The sequence below is a fragment of the Hemicordylus capensis genome, chromosome 2, assembly GCF_027244095.1.
Source record: "Hemicordylus capensis ecotype Gifberg chromosome 2, rHemCap1.1.pri, whole genome shotgun sequence".
In the NCBI taxonomy this organism is placed as follows: Eukaryota; Metazoa; Chordata; class Lepidosauria; order Squamata; family Cordylidae; genus Hemicordylus; species Hemicordylus capensis.
Genome location: NC_069658.1, coordinates 227,417,800 through 227,433,516, shown reverse-complemented (window position 1 = coordinate 227,433,516; position 15,717 = coordinate 227,417,800). Strand labels below are relative to the sequence as shown.

The window sequence follows — 15,717 nt, the reverse complement described above, 5'->3', positions numbered from 1 at the left end:
TCACTACCCATGGAACACCACTCTGATCAGTGTGAAAGACCAAATCAAGCGTGTGACCAGCAATGTGCGTCAGTCCCGAGACCACTTGGGATAGGCCCATAGTCGTGGGCCCATAGTAGATAGGCCCATAGTTGTATGAACTCCTGAGCTGCCCCGGACAAATTGGTCCCAAAATGAACATTGAAGTCCCCCAGCACCACAAGCCTGGGGGACTCCAACACCAAGTCTGAGACCACGTCTGTCAGCTCAGTTAGGGACTCTGTTGAGCAGCGGGGTGATCGGTACACCAACAGAAGTCCCAGTCCATCCCTGGTCCCCAAACGTAAGTACACACATTTGATATGGTCGAACACTTTACCTTTCCTGGTAAGGGAAAGGTTATTCTTATAGATCACAGGCACTCCCCCTCCCTGCCCATGGTCCCTCACCCGGTCCTCAACGGAGTACCCTGGAGGGAGAAGCCGGGACCAGACCAGGCCCCCAGCCAGGTCTCTGTAATACATACTAGGTCGGCGCCTTCATCCAGAATCAAACTATGGATGGTTTCTGATTTGTTATGGACCGACCTGGCATTACAGAGGAGCAAGGTGAGGTTCCAAGGGTGGTCAGCACTGCTCCCCAAGGTCAAAGAGCTGGCAGGACAGCCGGAAGGGGAAACAACTATTAGATTTCCAAGTCTCGTCCCCTGTTACAGCCTGCTGACCTGCTAACGTTACTTCTTCTGTTCCCCACTACCACTGGAATGGCTGCCCCACAGTCAGTGGACACACCCCCAGTCTCCCCATCTCCAGGTAAGCCCAGACACATTATAAAATGATCTCACCCAGGACTAATTAAAACAGAAGCCCCATTATTAAATGCCCCCCAACATTCAAATACCTGGGCCAGGAGGCCTGGCGCTCGCCCTCACTTTCTCCCAAAGTGGCTCCCCCAAAGGGGCAACCACTTTTGGTGTTGCTCCTTCAGTGGCGACCCCTCTAGTGGTGGCCCCTTTATAGGCCCAGAGATTACCAACCTGGGCAGATGGAAAGCAGGGACTTCTGAGTCACTCTTGGGCCCTGATCCTGCAAAGCAGCCACTGCCAGAGGCCACAGTCCCACAGGTTAGGCAGGCAGCTGGCAGATGGTCTCTCCCTCTCCTGCAGGCAGGTATTGAAGAGCAACAGCTCTTGAGGATTGTGCTTCAAGGAAAGAGCCATTATGCCTTCTGTGAGGGTGAGCATGTTTCCTTCCTCTCTTCCAGGGCCAGGCGACCTTTGAGGAGGTGGCTGTGCATTTCACAGAAGAGGAGTGGGCTCTGCTGGATCTGGACCAGAGAACCCTGCACAGGGAAGTCATGGAGGAGAATAGGAGGAATGTGGCCTCTCTGGGTAAGGCTCCTTCTTTTTCCTTGAAATGGGAGAGTAAAAAGCCTGGTTCAGACATGTTGTGCAGATATCTGTACACTCATACATGTGTTAGGGTGAACGACCATGACTATACAAAACCTTGTGGGGTCTTGGAGAAAGTATGCTGATACGCAAAGAGTCCCCCTAAACAAACACATGATTATACCTTTATCTTTGATAGTTAATACATTTTGCATTAAAACTGTTGATGAAACTGTTCCGGAGTGACTGGTGAAACACCCCTAAATGTGTTCAGGCTTGTGTGGGATATTAGCAAGATGGGGTGGAGAAATTCCGCGTCAGAATAAACTTGTGCAAAGTTCTGTTACCGGGGAAATGAACTGACAGAGAGTAGGTTAAGTTTCAACAATAATAAGGTTTTATTGGCAGTATTGGAAGGACGTTTTGGGAAGGTGCCCTACGATCAAAGATTATACCCCTGCCAGAAGTGGTGAAGTGGAGACTGTGGAACATCTGATGCTGAAGTGCAGATTTTATACTGAATTAAGGGGAAAGCTTCTCTCCCCAATACAATTCTAATTCATTACAGTTCTAATTGTCCTTCTGATTGGGACAAGATCCTTTTCCTGCTTACTGCTAAGTCAGAGTATGCTTACAGGAGGGTAGCAAAATTTCTCTTCATAGCAGGCAAGATTCGGTTTAGAGTGATTGAGGCACGAGATGCTGGGTTGTGCACTTCAGATTAACCGGTTTTATTTGAACGAAATTAGCCATGTATACGTTATCTGAAGGTATTAATATTTATGTATTTACTGCTGTTGTTGTTTCTTTTTCTTTTTGTATGTATGCTGGCCTTGGGCCGAAATAAATAAATACATATACATACATATAAGGTTTAATTGGCGGGAGGAAAGAAATGTTTGGTTAAGACAATATTACTAAAATATGTTACAGAGATTTATTTATTACTTATTATTAAAAATTTTATATTGCCCTTCCAAAAGGCTCAGGGTGGCTCAGGAGATTAACTCGATTACTTGCAGAGATGCTTTTTTTTTAAAGCTTGGATTTGAATGAGATGTCCAGACTGGCTAGAGGAAGAAGGCTCAGAGAAACATGCTTTGGGACTTAAGAGAGAAGAAGCAGGGATAGGGGGAGCCCAGAGATGGCACGAAGAGCAAGACACGGCCTGGTGTTATGGCGGGTGCCAAGTCTGGTGCCCAGACGACGGGTGACTCCAGAGACCAAAGGAAGCACATTGGTTCATGAAACCAGGGCCACTGATACCCAAAATGTGTCCTGAGGCAAAATTCCAGTTGCTCTCCTTTCCCAAAGAGGGAAATTGCAGTGGATCTCAAAAGGATCCAATTTCTTTGTTTGCTGTGCTTGAATATAACACAATGACATGAATGGTCAAGCACCACCTGTATGTAGATGGACCGAATGGACGGGCAACTGTTCCACTGCCTGCTAAGTGCCCTATCCCCATATGCCAGACCAGCTCAACTTCGGCCCTCCTGCAGATGTTGGCCTACAACTTCCATAATCCCTGGCTATTGGTTGCTATGGCTGGGGATTATGAGAGTTGTAGTCCAAAAACAGCTGGGGGGCCTAAGTTGAGCAGGCCTGGCATATGCCAACAAATAGGGAGCCCACGATCCTGTGAGGCTCCTGAGCATGTTAGAACTACAATCCTGTAGTCTCAGACATAAGCAGAGAGGCTTCTGGGAGCCCACAGAATGGCAGAGTTGGCAACTATCTGGAATCACCAATTTGTATACTTGCTTCATAAAGAGTAGATAACATATCATCTAAATAAAACCTGTATAAATCCAGATAATATATACCTAGACAACAAACAAAATATACTCTCCAAGGTGAAAAAATCTTACACACACATACACAAACAGTCTACAAAATATGAAGTATATGTTACAAAAAGGGTATTCCAATAGGCATCCTGAGTTACCCAGGAATTTACAAGCTTCAGTATCCACCATGTGGAATGAATTGTTCAACAGCTGCTTTTCCACTCATGGCAAGGCACAGCCCAAGGAGGGACTTTTCCAAATAAATGTCCTACACCAAAAACGTTTCAACCATGGTTGTCTTCGCCAGTGGCATTAGTACTGAAGAATCATACTCCTTGTGTTCCCATGTAATGATTCTACGTAATACAAATATATACACCAAACTGTGTTTACAAACCTCTGTTAGGGTGGTCTTCCCCTCAACTGAGAGCTATATCCAACTCCATTGTCTGTTGTTATCTCAACAATGGGTTGGTATGGAAGCATTTTATATGGAACAGTAATTAATTAATTAATTAATTCATCCATCCATCCATCCATCCATATAACGGATTCACCCATTTTTGAAAATATAAAGGATTTCAACATCTGTAAAATGATATAAACATACTTAGTAAACATTCAGCATTTGGGCCTACTTCAAACCAGCTGTGAATCTCCACTCTCGGTGGTGGCTCTTCTAGTCATGCATTCAGTTTTATAGACTCTAAAGGTACCTCAGGTGTTTGGGCCACCTGGGCCTCTATGATAGACAAAATCTCATTCAGGAAGTACTTAAAAACCTGACTCAAATGAAATGCTGCAGGCTCAAAAGGATTATTCCCAAGGGAAGTCAATATAACTGATTCTTGGGTGCTATTAGGAGAGGAGAGCTGGTCTGGTGGTAGCAAGCATGACTTTTCCCCATCGATAAGCTGAGTCTGCCCTGGTTGCATCTGAATGGGAGACTTGATGTGTGAGCACTGCAAGATATTCCCCTCAGGGGATGAAGCCGCTCTAGGAAGAGCAGAAGGTTCCAAGTTCCCTCCCTGGCATCTCTAAGATAGGGCTGAGAGAGATTCCCGCCTGCAACCTTGGAGAAGCCGCTGCCAGTCTGTGAAGACAATACTGAGCTAGATAGACCAATGGTCTGACTCAGTATATGGCAGTTTCCTATGTTACTATGATATAAATAGTGTATATCTATGCATAAAAACACAGACAGATTTAGCCACCGACTTCGGGGACCTGGTCCGTGGCCTCCTGGAAGGCCTCGGAATTGGGGGGGGGGGAGGCTCCTGCAGTGGGATCCTGTCCAGCAGGCGCACCTGCACAGTGTGAATATGGAACGTTGCATACTGGTGATGTCACAGCATGCAACATTCCATATATACACTGTGCAGGCGTGCCCGCTGGACAGACTGCTGCTGCATGGGGGAGTCCTACTCCACTTGTAACTCAGCCCCCACCCCGGTGGTGAAGATGGCAAATATAAGCAAGGGGCTGCGGTGGGACAGGCGATGGGCGGCGGCGGCGGGGCACTTCGGAGCCCCTGATCATTGGAGCGCCCCTACCCAGGAACAGTGGTGAGGCAACAGCAAGACTTAAAAATAAATAAATAATGTGAGGCTCGTGGCGGGGGCGACGTGGGAGGGCCTCCAAAGCCCTCAGGTCTGGGCTGCTATTGGACCTCAGTGCGCCCCTGCATAAAAAGACCAATCCATAAACCATATGAATACCGAGTTTATCTGAAGCTAAATAGGGATCCAGGTTTCCAAAGGGTTTCCAAATTTCTAACTTATAATGCATCTCCATAATTATCATGCATCTCAACAGATCTCCAGCAATGGCCAGAACTCTACATATGCATTCTAAATCCAATTAACCTACTCATTTAATCAAAATGTGGTCTAGGTTTTAACTGTGTGGATCCAAAAACAGGGGCGTAGCAAGGTTGGAGTGGGCACAGAGACAAGATTTTAAAATGACCCCCCCCCCCCCGAAGCTCAGTTCATGAAGTAAAGATATCTTAAATGAGGCTGAATAGTGGTAACAAAAAGCATAGTTATACACACACACACACACACACACACACACACACACACACACACACCTATTGCCACAACGGAACATCATTCTAAATTATTTTTTTAAAGGTTTTGTAAATTGTGGATGATGCAAGTCATTTAATGGTACTAGAGAAAGACCTGCTCTGGTAGCTCCAGGTCTTAACTCTCACATCAGTTTTGGAGGATGAATACAACTGAAGGAAGCCTGGGCAGATAAGCGGCTGGGGGAGTCAGTCATGTGACTTGCCTCTGGGTGGCCCCCTAAGGCAGTGGGCCCCCAGACAACTGTCTCCCCTTGCCCTATTACAGTTACGCCCCTGTCCAGAAATATTTGATGCAGTAATATACTATTGATATTATCCTTGTGCTTCCAGACTTTTTCTACACACCAGAAACTTACATTCTCTGCTTTATAGTTCAAGTGTTTGATCAAGGGTGCCTTCCTTATGCAACTCTTATGTTCAATAATCAAAATTTTAATGTTCCTAGTTTGGCCCATATCCAAAAATGTGCAGGGACATTGTACAGGACACACAATTCACTACTGAATTGGTCTGACTCGGTTTGGCCCAAGTTCAAGCTGATACAACCTGCCCCACCCCACCCCCCGGACAGTTTGGGGCTGGCTCGGGGATTCTAAAGTAAACATTTTTTAAAAAATTAAATATTCACCCTTGGGGTGTGCGGCCGCGGAGGAAGTCTTCCGTTTCCCTCTCTCCCTGGTCACATGCAAGGGCACATGCGTGACAGCCTCAAAATGGCTACTGTCACCGGAGAAAGTGCCATATAGCCCGAAAACAGGACAAAATGGCCCTAAGAAGACCAGAGGGAGGGAAGCAGCAGGAAATGCATTGCTGCTGCTGCAGCACCCCGCCCCGTGCCGGCAGTGAGTGTCTTATACTTTTTTAAAAATTTAAGAATCCCTGAACTGGCTTGAATTTGAGCCGGGATGGGGGATCTGTGTTCAGGGGTACAGAACAGAACATGCCCAGCTCTGTTTGAGTGCGGTTCGGGTTTAAACCGAATCGGGTAATCCAGTTTTATGCACACCCCTAGTTCTGAGGATTCTTGAACTTCCTGAATTTGATACACTACAAACAGAACAATTCCCACATAGGAAATGTCCTGTGGCTGTAGTCCCATTTAATGTATTATTCTTGACCTTGTCCTTATTTCCATGCTACTGTGAACCAACATATCTCTAAAGTTAGGGCTTAGTTTCTGAGCAAATATAGGTGGGTCGTTTCATTTTGGAATATCATGTAATAAATACCAATACTTTTTAATATTCTGTTGGATGGCATAGGATTGAGTATCAAAACTATCATCTATCATCATATGAACTATTATCATTCCTAAGGTGTTCTTTTTTTAATTGTGATTCTGGTTGGAGGATAAAACTGTCTTTCTATCTAAGCTCTTAGCTCTATAATACAGTAGTTCTTAATCATACAGAATGGGTACTCTTCATCTAGAATATGCATTTCTAAAATAGATGTGCATTCATGTTAAAAGTCAAGTTGGGTATAGACTCCTCAAATGCATGGTATGTATAGGATGGGTACTGATGTATCTGTGTTCAACATAATGCATGAATGAATGTACCAGTGTACAGATCAGGAAAGGTCAATTCCATGCTAGGGATCATTAGGAAGGGGATTGAAAGTAAAAATGCTAATATTATAATGCCTTTGTACAAATCTATGGTGCGGCCACATCTGGAGTACTGCATAGAATTTTGGTCACCGTATCTTAAGGAGGATATTGTAGAAAAGGAAAAGGTGCAGAAGAGGGCAACCAAGATTATCAGGGGCCTGGAGCACCATCCATATGAGGCTAGGCTACAGCATCTGGGCCTTTTTAGTTTGGAAAAGAGGCCACTAAGGGGAGACATGATCGATGTGTATAAAATGATGCACATAGCGGAGAGGGTGGACAGAGAGAAATTTTTCTCATCTATAGAATTCCTTGCCATGGGATGTGGTGATGGCAACCAGCTTGGATGCATTTAAAAGGGGCTTAGACAAATGCATGGAGGACAAATCTTTCAATGGCTGCTAGTCTGGTGGCTATGGGCCACATCCAGCCTCAGAGGCACGATGCCTCTCCTTCCCAGTTGCAGGTGAGCAACAGTAGGAGAGAGGGCATGCACATACCACTTGCCTGTGGGCTACTCAGAGTCATCTGGTGGGCCGCTGTGTGAAACAGGATGCTGGACTAGATAGGCCTTGGGCCTGGTCCAGCAGGTCCTTTTTCTTTTCTTTTTTATGCAAGCCCTTTTCCATGAAGAGCCTATGCTACCAAACCTTTGCATCATAAAGTTTATATTATACTTTTTTGGACAATAAAAGCTATGTAGAAAAGAACGCATGTTTATCACCTGTCCAATCTAAACCTGGGTATTATGGTATGTATTATGTAATGGTACCGGGTATTATGTTATGGTACTGACGGGGTGTTTGTTTCAAGATAAGAGGCAGTAAATGGGATAAAATAAGTTCAGGTCAGCATTGACCCCTTTTCTTGAATGTGTCTTATCTTGACAAAACCAAATAACCAAGAGGGAGCATTTGTGTTTCTAGATGCTGAGAAAGCATTTGGTAGAGTTGAATCAGTATACTTATTTCAGACATTAGAAGTGTTTCGACTTGAAATACTGATTGTGACACCCTACCCACCCACTCACCCACTGAGCCTGTGTTGCAGCTGGCTTGAGAATCTGGATGGTGACAGCTAGGACTCTGCCTGCCACATCCACCCATGTCTTGGTAACACAGAACAGTCTGGCTTTCTTCTTCTTCCCTCAAAAGAACACATTAAGTGGGAGTTGATCAGTGATTGGAGGCTCAATTTCCATCCCAGGCTCTGACCAATTTTCTCTCTTCATTCCAGCAGATGACAGTGGGGAGAGGAACAAGGAGGGAATTTGCAATGGAGGATTGATGGGTGGTGCCAGCTGGAAAGAGAGGAAAAAACAGAAAATGAAAACTAAAACAAAACAGAAGAACAGGAATGGATCTCATCATGGCGAAGTCTATAACATTAGAATCCAAAAAATAATGGAGAAAGAAAAAGAAAGAAGAATGTGCCCTCTGAGAAGGAAAATCTTCTGTTCTGAACCAAGCTTTCAAGCTCAGTGGGAAAGGCACACAGGAGAGAAACCATATAAATGCTTGGAGTGTGGAAAGAGTTTCAGTGAGAGGAGAAAACTTACTAGCCATCAAAGAGCCCATACTGGGGAGAAACCATATAAATGCTTGGAGTGTGGAAAGAGTTTCAGTGTGAACGGAACACTTACAAACCATCAAAGATCCCACACTGGAGAGAAACCATATCAATGCTTGGAGTGTGGAAAGAGCTTCAGTCAGAGCGGACATCTTACCGTACATCAAAGATCCCACACTGGAGAGAAACCATATCAATGCTTGGAGTGTGGAAAGAGCTTCAGTCAGAGTGGACATCTTACTAGCCATAAAAGAGCCCATACTGGAGAGAAACCATATACATGCTTGGAGTGTGGAAAGAGCTTCAGTCAGAGTGGAATGCTCAATAGGCATCAGAAAACCCATACAGGGGAGAAACCATATACATGCTTGGAGTGTGGAAAGAGCTTCAGTGAGAGAAGAACACTTATTAGGCATCAAAAAAGGCATACAGGGAAGAAACCATATACATTCCTGGAGTGTGGAAAGAGCCTCAGTCAGGGTGGAGATCTTGATAGGTATCAAAGAACCCATACTGGAGAGAAACAATATATGTGTTTGGCACATGGTTCACATCAAATAATCCATTCTGGTGATTCATGTTGATTAAGGAAAAGTGTCTCACTAATTTTCTGTGGCAAATACAGGAAAGGATCCCATAGACCCTTGCCATCTTACTAGCCATCAAAGAACTGGAGAGAAACCATATAAATGCTTGGAATGTGGAATAAGCTTCATTGCCAACACAAACCTTACTAATGTTATTGTTTGTTTGTTTATTTATTCGATTTCTATACCGCCTTTCCAAAAATGGCTCAGGGTGGTTTACACAGAGAAATAATAAATAAGATGGATCCCTTTCCCCAAAGGGCTCACAAGAAACCATATAAATGCTTGGAATGTGGAAGGAGAATGTATATATAGGGGAGTGGTACTACCATCATAATACAAAATCAAATACCACTAAATAAACTATTTATATAACAAAAAATACAACAACTCTCCTCCATATGGATAATATATTCCCAATACAACGAAATCAGTATTTGTGTATAATAAGTATATTTCTACAAGATTTCATGATAAATCTTCGTTTCACAATTGCTTCATCAAAAAACAGTATTTTCAACTGTAAGTATATAAACAGTTTCTCAGAGACAGAGTCTTCTCCCTGGTTGTTGTAAGGATTCTTTATTACTTCCTCCAATCCCATTGTTTAGATTCATCCAGGAGGGTGTGAATTATTTCACATGAACTTTTCACATGCTGATAGAACAAAAAATAAAATCATACACATTAAAGAAAAACCTTTACATAAATATAATACAATCACTCCACACATATAACAACAAAAGCCAAATTTACCCAAGTAAATATACCAAAACATGACAAACTGAGCTGAATCAGGACATGCAGCCTCTCTCTTGCCACCATCTCACTTACTTCTTAATATATAGCCTTCAACACTCAATTGTATGCAGCTGTTAAACCTCCTCCACAATCCCCTCAATTACTTGGAACTGTGAAGCCTCCATAGCACTTTACTTATCTGCCAACCACTATTTGCAAACATAACACCAAGATTATAAGAAACAGGATAAATCCATCATAGTATTCAATCCAATAGGTTGTAAAATATTCTATCTGTGTATATAAAAACATTCCTGCTGATGTAACCATTTATCTGCATTTATACTGCAAAATCTGAACCTCTCCTTCCTGAAAGTGGAAATAATTACAAACTTGATATCTTCTGGTTTGTGATGGGCTTGTAAAAAATGTTCATTAAGTGGTGCCTCCAATGTGCAATTCTTTACTCTAGAGTAATATTCAAGAATGCATTTTTAACTGGACGTATGGTGCATCCCACATACAATTTGGAACAAGGACAAATAATGAAATATATAGCATAAAATGAATTACAATTAGAAAAATGTTCCAAGGGCTTACTATAATCACTAGTGGGATGCTTAAAAATGTGAGTGGGCATGGAAAGTTTACAAGCTGCACATGTCCCACATTTATAATGGCCTTTAACCCTTGAGATAGGATGCTCTACCCATTGAATATCTGAATGTATCAAATAATTAGAAAGACTTTTAGTTCTTCTAAAACCAATAACAGGCAGTTCCTCACATCCTGGAATCTCATTAACTAATGGCCAGTACTTTAAAACCACTTTTTAAATTCTATTGCTCATTACTGAATAATTTAAACCCCATTTGATCCTCCATTGTATTCCTTTTTCTCTAATATTAAATAAACATTTTCTTTGAATACCATCCGCTCATTGTCTAGCTTTTTTTATAACATGCCATGGATAATCTCTATTCAATAATTGTACCTCAAGAGTCCTAGCAGATTTTGTATAATCAGAGTCCTGTGTGTTATTCCTTTTTAATCTTAAAAACTGCCCGTAGGGCAAATTATCCTTTAAATGAGGTGGATGAAACAAACTGTAATGCAAATATGTATTCCAATAAGTCTCTATAGTATACAGAGAAACAAAAACCCGATGATCTACCCCAATATGTACATAAACATCCAAAACTGACACTCTGGATTAAACAGCTCTCAAATTTGATTGTTTCATGAATGTGATTCATCCATTCAATGAACACCCGAGCCTTTTTAATATCTGAAAAAATGATGAAAATATCATCTATAAAACATCTATACAAAATCAAATTTCCAAAAAATGGATTGTTGTGTTCATTACAAATAATATTAGATTCCAATTTGCCCATGAAAAGAGTGGCCAAAGATGGAGCGATAGGGCTACCCATTGCCACACCTTGAATCTGCATTAAAAACTGATGATTAAATCTAAAATAATTCTTTTCCAAAACAATATCCAGCAATTGTAACAGAAACCATGTGGGAGGATATATAACTCGTCTAGAACTGAAAGTTCCTTCTGCTACCAACCTGGCCTCATCATGAGGTATTTGAGTGTATAATGATGTGACATCCATAGTTAAAAGTACAGATCCTACTGGCACCACCATATTCTCAATCAGACTGATAAAGTCTGTGGTGTCTCTTATACATGAAGGAATCTGTTTAACAAAGGCTGAAGTATTTGATGTAAATACTGAGCTAATGGTTCAAGCAAAGAATTATTACCTGACAATATAGGCCGTCCTGGCGGAGGGAAACCTGTCTTATGTATTTTGGGCAAAATATAAAAAATGGGCACCCTAGGATATTTATTTATTAAATATGTATACAAGTTCATATTTTATTTTAATAATATTATGGATGTGATTTGTAGGGGTATTTCTTGAAATGCTGCACGATCTGCCAATAATCTATACACCACCTGCATATAATCCTCTACATTCATAGTGATCAAAGTGCCACCTTTATCTGCCTTTTTAAAGATCAGTGACCTGTCCTCCATCAATTCTTTAAGTAGATTCCATTGTTGCCTAGTTAAATTATGATGTGATGTATAACGTGTTCTTTCCAATTGTTCTATTTCTCTAAGCACTATCTGACTGAAAACATTAATAGATGGTATGTCTATATTTGGAGACATATAATCGGAATGAATTTCGATTTAGGTTTAATCGACAACTCATCTCTGGGGCTCAGTGTATTGCCAAAAAAAGCTTTAAGTTTAATCATTCTTATTAATTTAAATATATCAATTCTCGTTTGAAAAGAATCATATTTAGCCAAAAGCACAAAGCCTACACCATAACTGAGCTCTTCCAGATGATCCTGGGTCAAACATTTATTTGATAAATTAATCACTAATCTCTTTTCCTTCCCCTTTGGAGACGCTGATGAAAATCCTGTGAAAAACCTCTTTTCACTGCTCTGTCTAATCTATCTCTTCCTCGAAATTCATCCCCTGAAGTTCCTAATGACTCTTCAGTGGAATCATACTCTGATGTACTAGGAGTCTGATCCTGCCAAGATACAGATTTCTTAAAGGGTCTGGATCTTACATTGGTTCTATTTTTAACTGTCCATTTATAAACGTACCCACTGGAATAATCCTGAGCATCCGTAGAAAATGTCTTCTTCTTCATTTCCTTTAATTGTTCCATATATTGTTTTAATTGATTCTCAATATCCTTTATACGTGTATCAAACATGTCCTTAGCTACCACTTCCTCCAACGGATTCACCAAATTGCCTATCATTATGTCAATTTGTGTCACTTCTTCCATAGATTTCTCTATTATTAACAACATCAAATCTGATGAATATTTATTTAATATAGAAGCCCATTTGCTACGAAATTCTTCATTATCAACAAATAAAGCTGGTGGTTTTTGAATTATTAATCCCCTTGAAATTCTATTGGATTTACAATAACCATTCAAAAACATAGCAAGTAGCTGGTATTTCATTCTTTTCTTCCTCAAATTGATTAACATAGTCCATTTTTCACCAGAACGAAACTATTTGTATAACAAAAAATACAAATCCTCTCCACAATACGAAATGTGTATAATTATACACATATATACTGATTTCGTTGTATTGGGAATATATTATTCATATTGTGGAGAGTTGTTGTATTTTTTGTTATATAAATAGTTTATTTAGTGGGATTTGATTTTGTATTATGTATGGTAGTACCACTCCTCTATATATACATTCTCTTGATTAGTTCATTGGGGAATATGACTTCATTGTATAATGTATTTGCTTACACTGATGAAGATAGAGAGAGAATTCTTGCTAACATGGAATCTTTAGATGATGAAATGGAGGTTTATGGTGAAAAATGGTCTATGTTAATCAGAGTGGACATCTTACTAGCCATAAAAGAGCCCACACTGGAGAGAAACCATATACATGCTTGGAGTGTTGAAAGAGCTTCAGTCAGAGCAGAAATCTTACTAGGCATCAAAGAACCCATACTGGAGAGAAACCATATAAATGCTTGGCTTGTGGTTCACATCAAATAATCCATTCTGATTATTCATGTTGATTACGGTAAAGTCGCACTAATTTCCTGTGGCAAATACAGGAAAGGATCCCATAGACCTGAAATATGTACATTTATATTTTGGTGTTAGCTTTTGTATGAAATATCTTTAGGGGCCTTGCTTGTAAAACATAATGCTTCATTGCACAGTTAATCTACAGCTCTGGAGAACTCCTATGGCCTCCTTCTTTTCTGGAGTAGCACAGAGCAGTAACTTTATCCACACATTTAGTTGGATGTTTCTTGGATCAACAGTTCAATATAAATGCAAAGGGATGCACATAGGGGAAAAAACCCCAACTTCAGGTATACACTGATGGGGTCTGAGCTGTCAGTGACTAACCAGGAAAGGAATCTTGGGGTTGTGGCAAACAGCTCGTTGAAAGTGTCCACTCAGTGTGCGGAACTGTGAAAAAGGTATATTTCATGTTGGGGATCATTAGGAAGGGGACTGAAAAAACTCTCGATATTATAATCTCTAGGTTGCCATGATCAAAGCAGAATAATGGGTTCCTAATATTTATGGAAATGGGAAACCAAAAGGACCAATGAGAATTGTAGGCGCACTCCTCCTTTGCCTCATTCCTCTCTCTTTCTTCTCTCCTGGAGCTCTTTCCCAAAATGCTTTTCCTCTTAGGAACTCTTTTCCTTTCCTTTCCTTTCCTTCCACACAGATAATTGGAAGGGCAGGAAGCAGCTCTGCTGGCTGGGGCCCTGGCTGTTTGACTCTGCTTCTCCCCCCTCCAGGTGATTAGCTGATAAGAGCTCCTCTTGCCACCAGCCTATGGGCGAGAGCAGAAGGGCTCTTGTCCTTGTAGCTCTCTGCCTTGAGGTGTGCAGACTGAGCCCCAACTGGCAGGAAGATCATTTGGACTGTCCCTGCATGTTTGACAACATGGGTTAAGGCAGAGCATTCAGAGACAGTTAGCAGGAGCCGCTTGGTATGCAGGCGGCAGCAGCAGCCGCCTGGTGTAACAAGAAGAGGACTTGGGAAGGACTTTTGGAGGAAGTGGAAGGATTTGGAAGGACTTTAAGACCAGCCACCCAGAGTAGCTTATTCCTTGGGGTTGGCTACTTTGTGTGGTCAGGATTGCCGTTAGTGGCTTGTTGGAGGTCCATTCCCTTTGGGTTGTCTGTGGGGGTGTCTATGATCGCTTCAAGGTGGGAAGACGGCAGAGTGAGGATTGGTGGGAGTGGGGGCTCGCTCTAGGCTTGCCTCATCTAGGAAGCCTTATTTCAATCTCCCCCCCTTCAGCTCAAGAGGCTGATATTTGGATGGGCAGTCAGAGTGCTCCGCTAGGCCCAGGATTGGTGTGAGTGAGCATTCCTGGAGGAGAGCTTGCTGCATTGCTGTGGGTTGTTCTTGTGTGATCAAGGGAGTTTGGGATTGGTGCCAAGGACACATAGGAGCTGGGGTAGTTGGGTAAAAAATGCGTCTCAGGCAGTGATTTATCAGTTAGTGGGCAGAGGGATATATGGCAGTGGGAGTTGGGCAGGCCATTACAGGGGCAAACGGTCCCGACAGCTCAGATCTGTTCCTTTCTCCCAACTCGTCTCCCTGTCCTGCAGCCCCAGCGAGCTCTGGAAACCCTCCCTCTAGGATTAGGGGGCTGCTGCTGAGTGCCAGGTCAGTCAATGGTAAAACATCTCTCATCCACAATTTGAGTGTGGATGAGCATGCTGACCTGGTATGTATGACGGAGACCAGGTTGGATATGGCCAGGTTGGATGAGCTGGGCGGGGTTGGTCTCTCTCAGCTTTGTCCTGCAGGCTTCCTCACCTTGTGGGTTCAGTAGGGAGTGTGGCGGTCCTCTGTCGTGAAACCTTTCCCCTTACCAGATGCCTGATTAGGTAATCTCCTGATCTTGAGGTTTTGTCCTTGAGGGTGGGCCTCTGAGATAGGAGTTTTTGATGGTGTACCAACCACCCCCGCTGCACTTCAGTCTCCCTACCTGAGCTCCTAAATGCCGCCTTCTTCAGATTGGTGGAGCCGCTTCTGCTCCTTGTTTTTCTGAGGGGCTTAGGGCAATGACACAACTCAGACGACAGCTGGAACAATGCTGGAGGAAGACTTGTGATGAATCTGACCGAACATGGGCTAGAACCCATTTTCAGGACTACGCTGTGGCGGTGGGGGCGGTGAAGAAACCTTTTTCTCCATGTCCATTGCATCTGCTCAGTGCAGGCCAGCGGAGTACTTCCATGTAGCAAAGTTGTTGCTTCACACACACCCCAGTGTAATGGGGGAGGAACCACCTATAGCCTGCTGTGAGCAGTTTGCATACTACTTTGCAGATAAAGTCACTCCCATCTGCCGATTTGGGGGTTGAGCAGTTCCAGCAGACGTGCCTCAGGTACC

General features: G+C 42.5%; 1 protein-coding gene and 1 long non-coding RNA gene across 2 annotated transcripts in view; one reads left to right on the top strand and one right to left on the bottom strand.

The window, feature by feature from the left end:
• Positions 1-15,717, top strand: part of LOC128343799 (zinc finger protein with KRAB and SCAN domains 7-like) — a 44,932-nt gene that overhangs the window by 13,348 nt on the left and 15,867 nt on the right. Inside the window, exons 6-7 of the mRNA XM_053293236.1 lie at positions 1,243-1,369; positions 8,100-9,002. Coding sequence (XP_053149211.1) covers positions 1,243-1,369; positions 8,100-9,002 — 1,030 coding nt within the window. The remainder of the gene's footprint in view (positions 1-1,242; positions 1,370-8,099; positions 9,003-15,717) is intronic.
• LOC128345487 (uncharacterized) lies at positions 9,450-9,953 on the bottom strand. Its single transcript, XR_008316485.1, has 2 exons — positions 9,776-9,953; positions 9,450-9,676 (listed from the first exon to the last, which is right to left on the bottom strand). It is a non-coding gene; the product is annotated as an uncharacterized LOC128345487 (long non-coding RNA).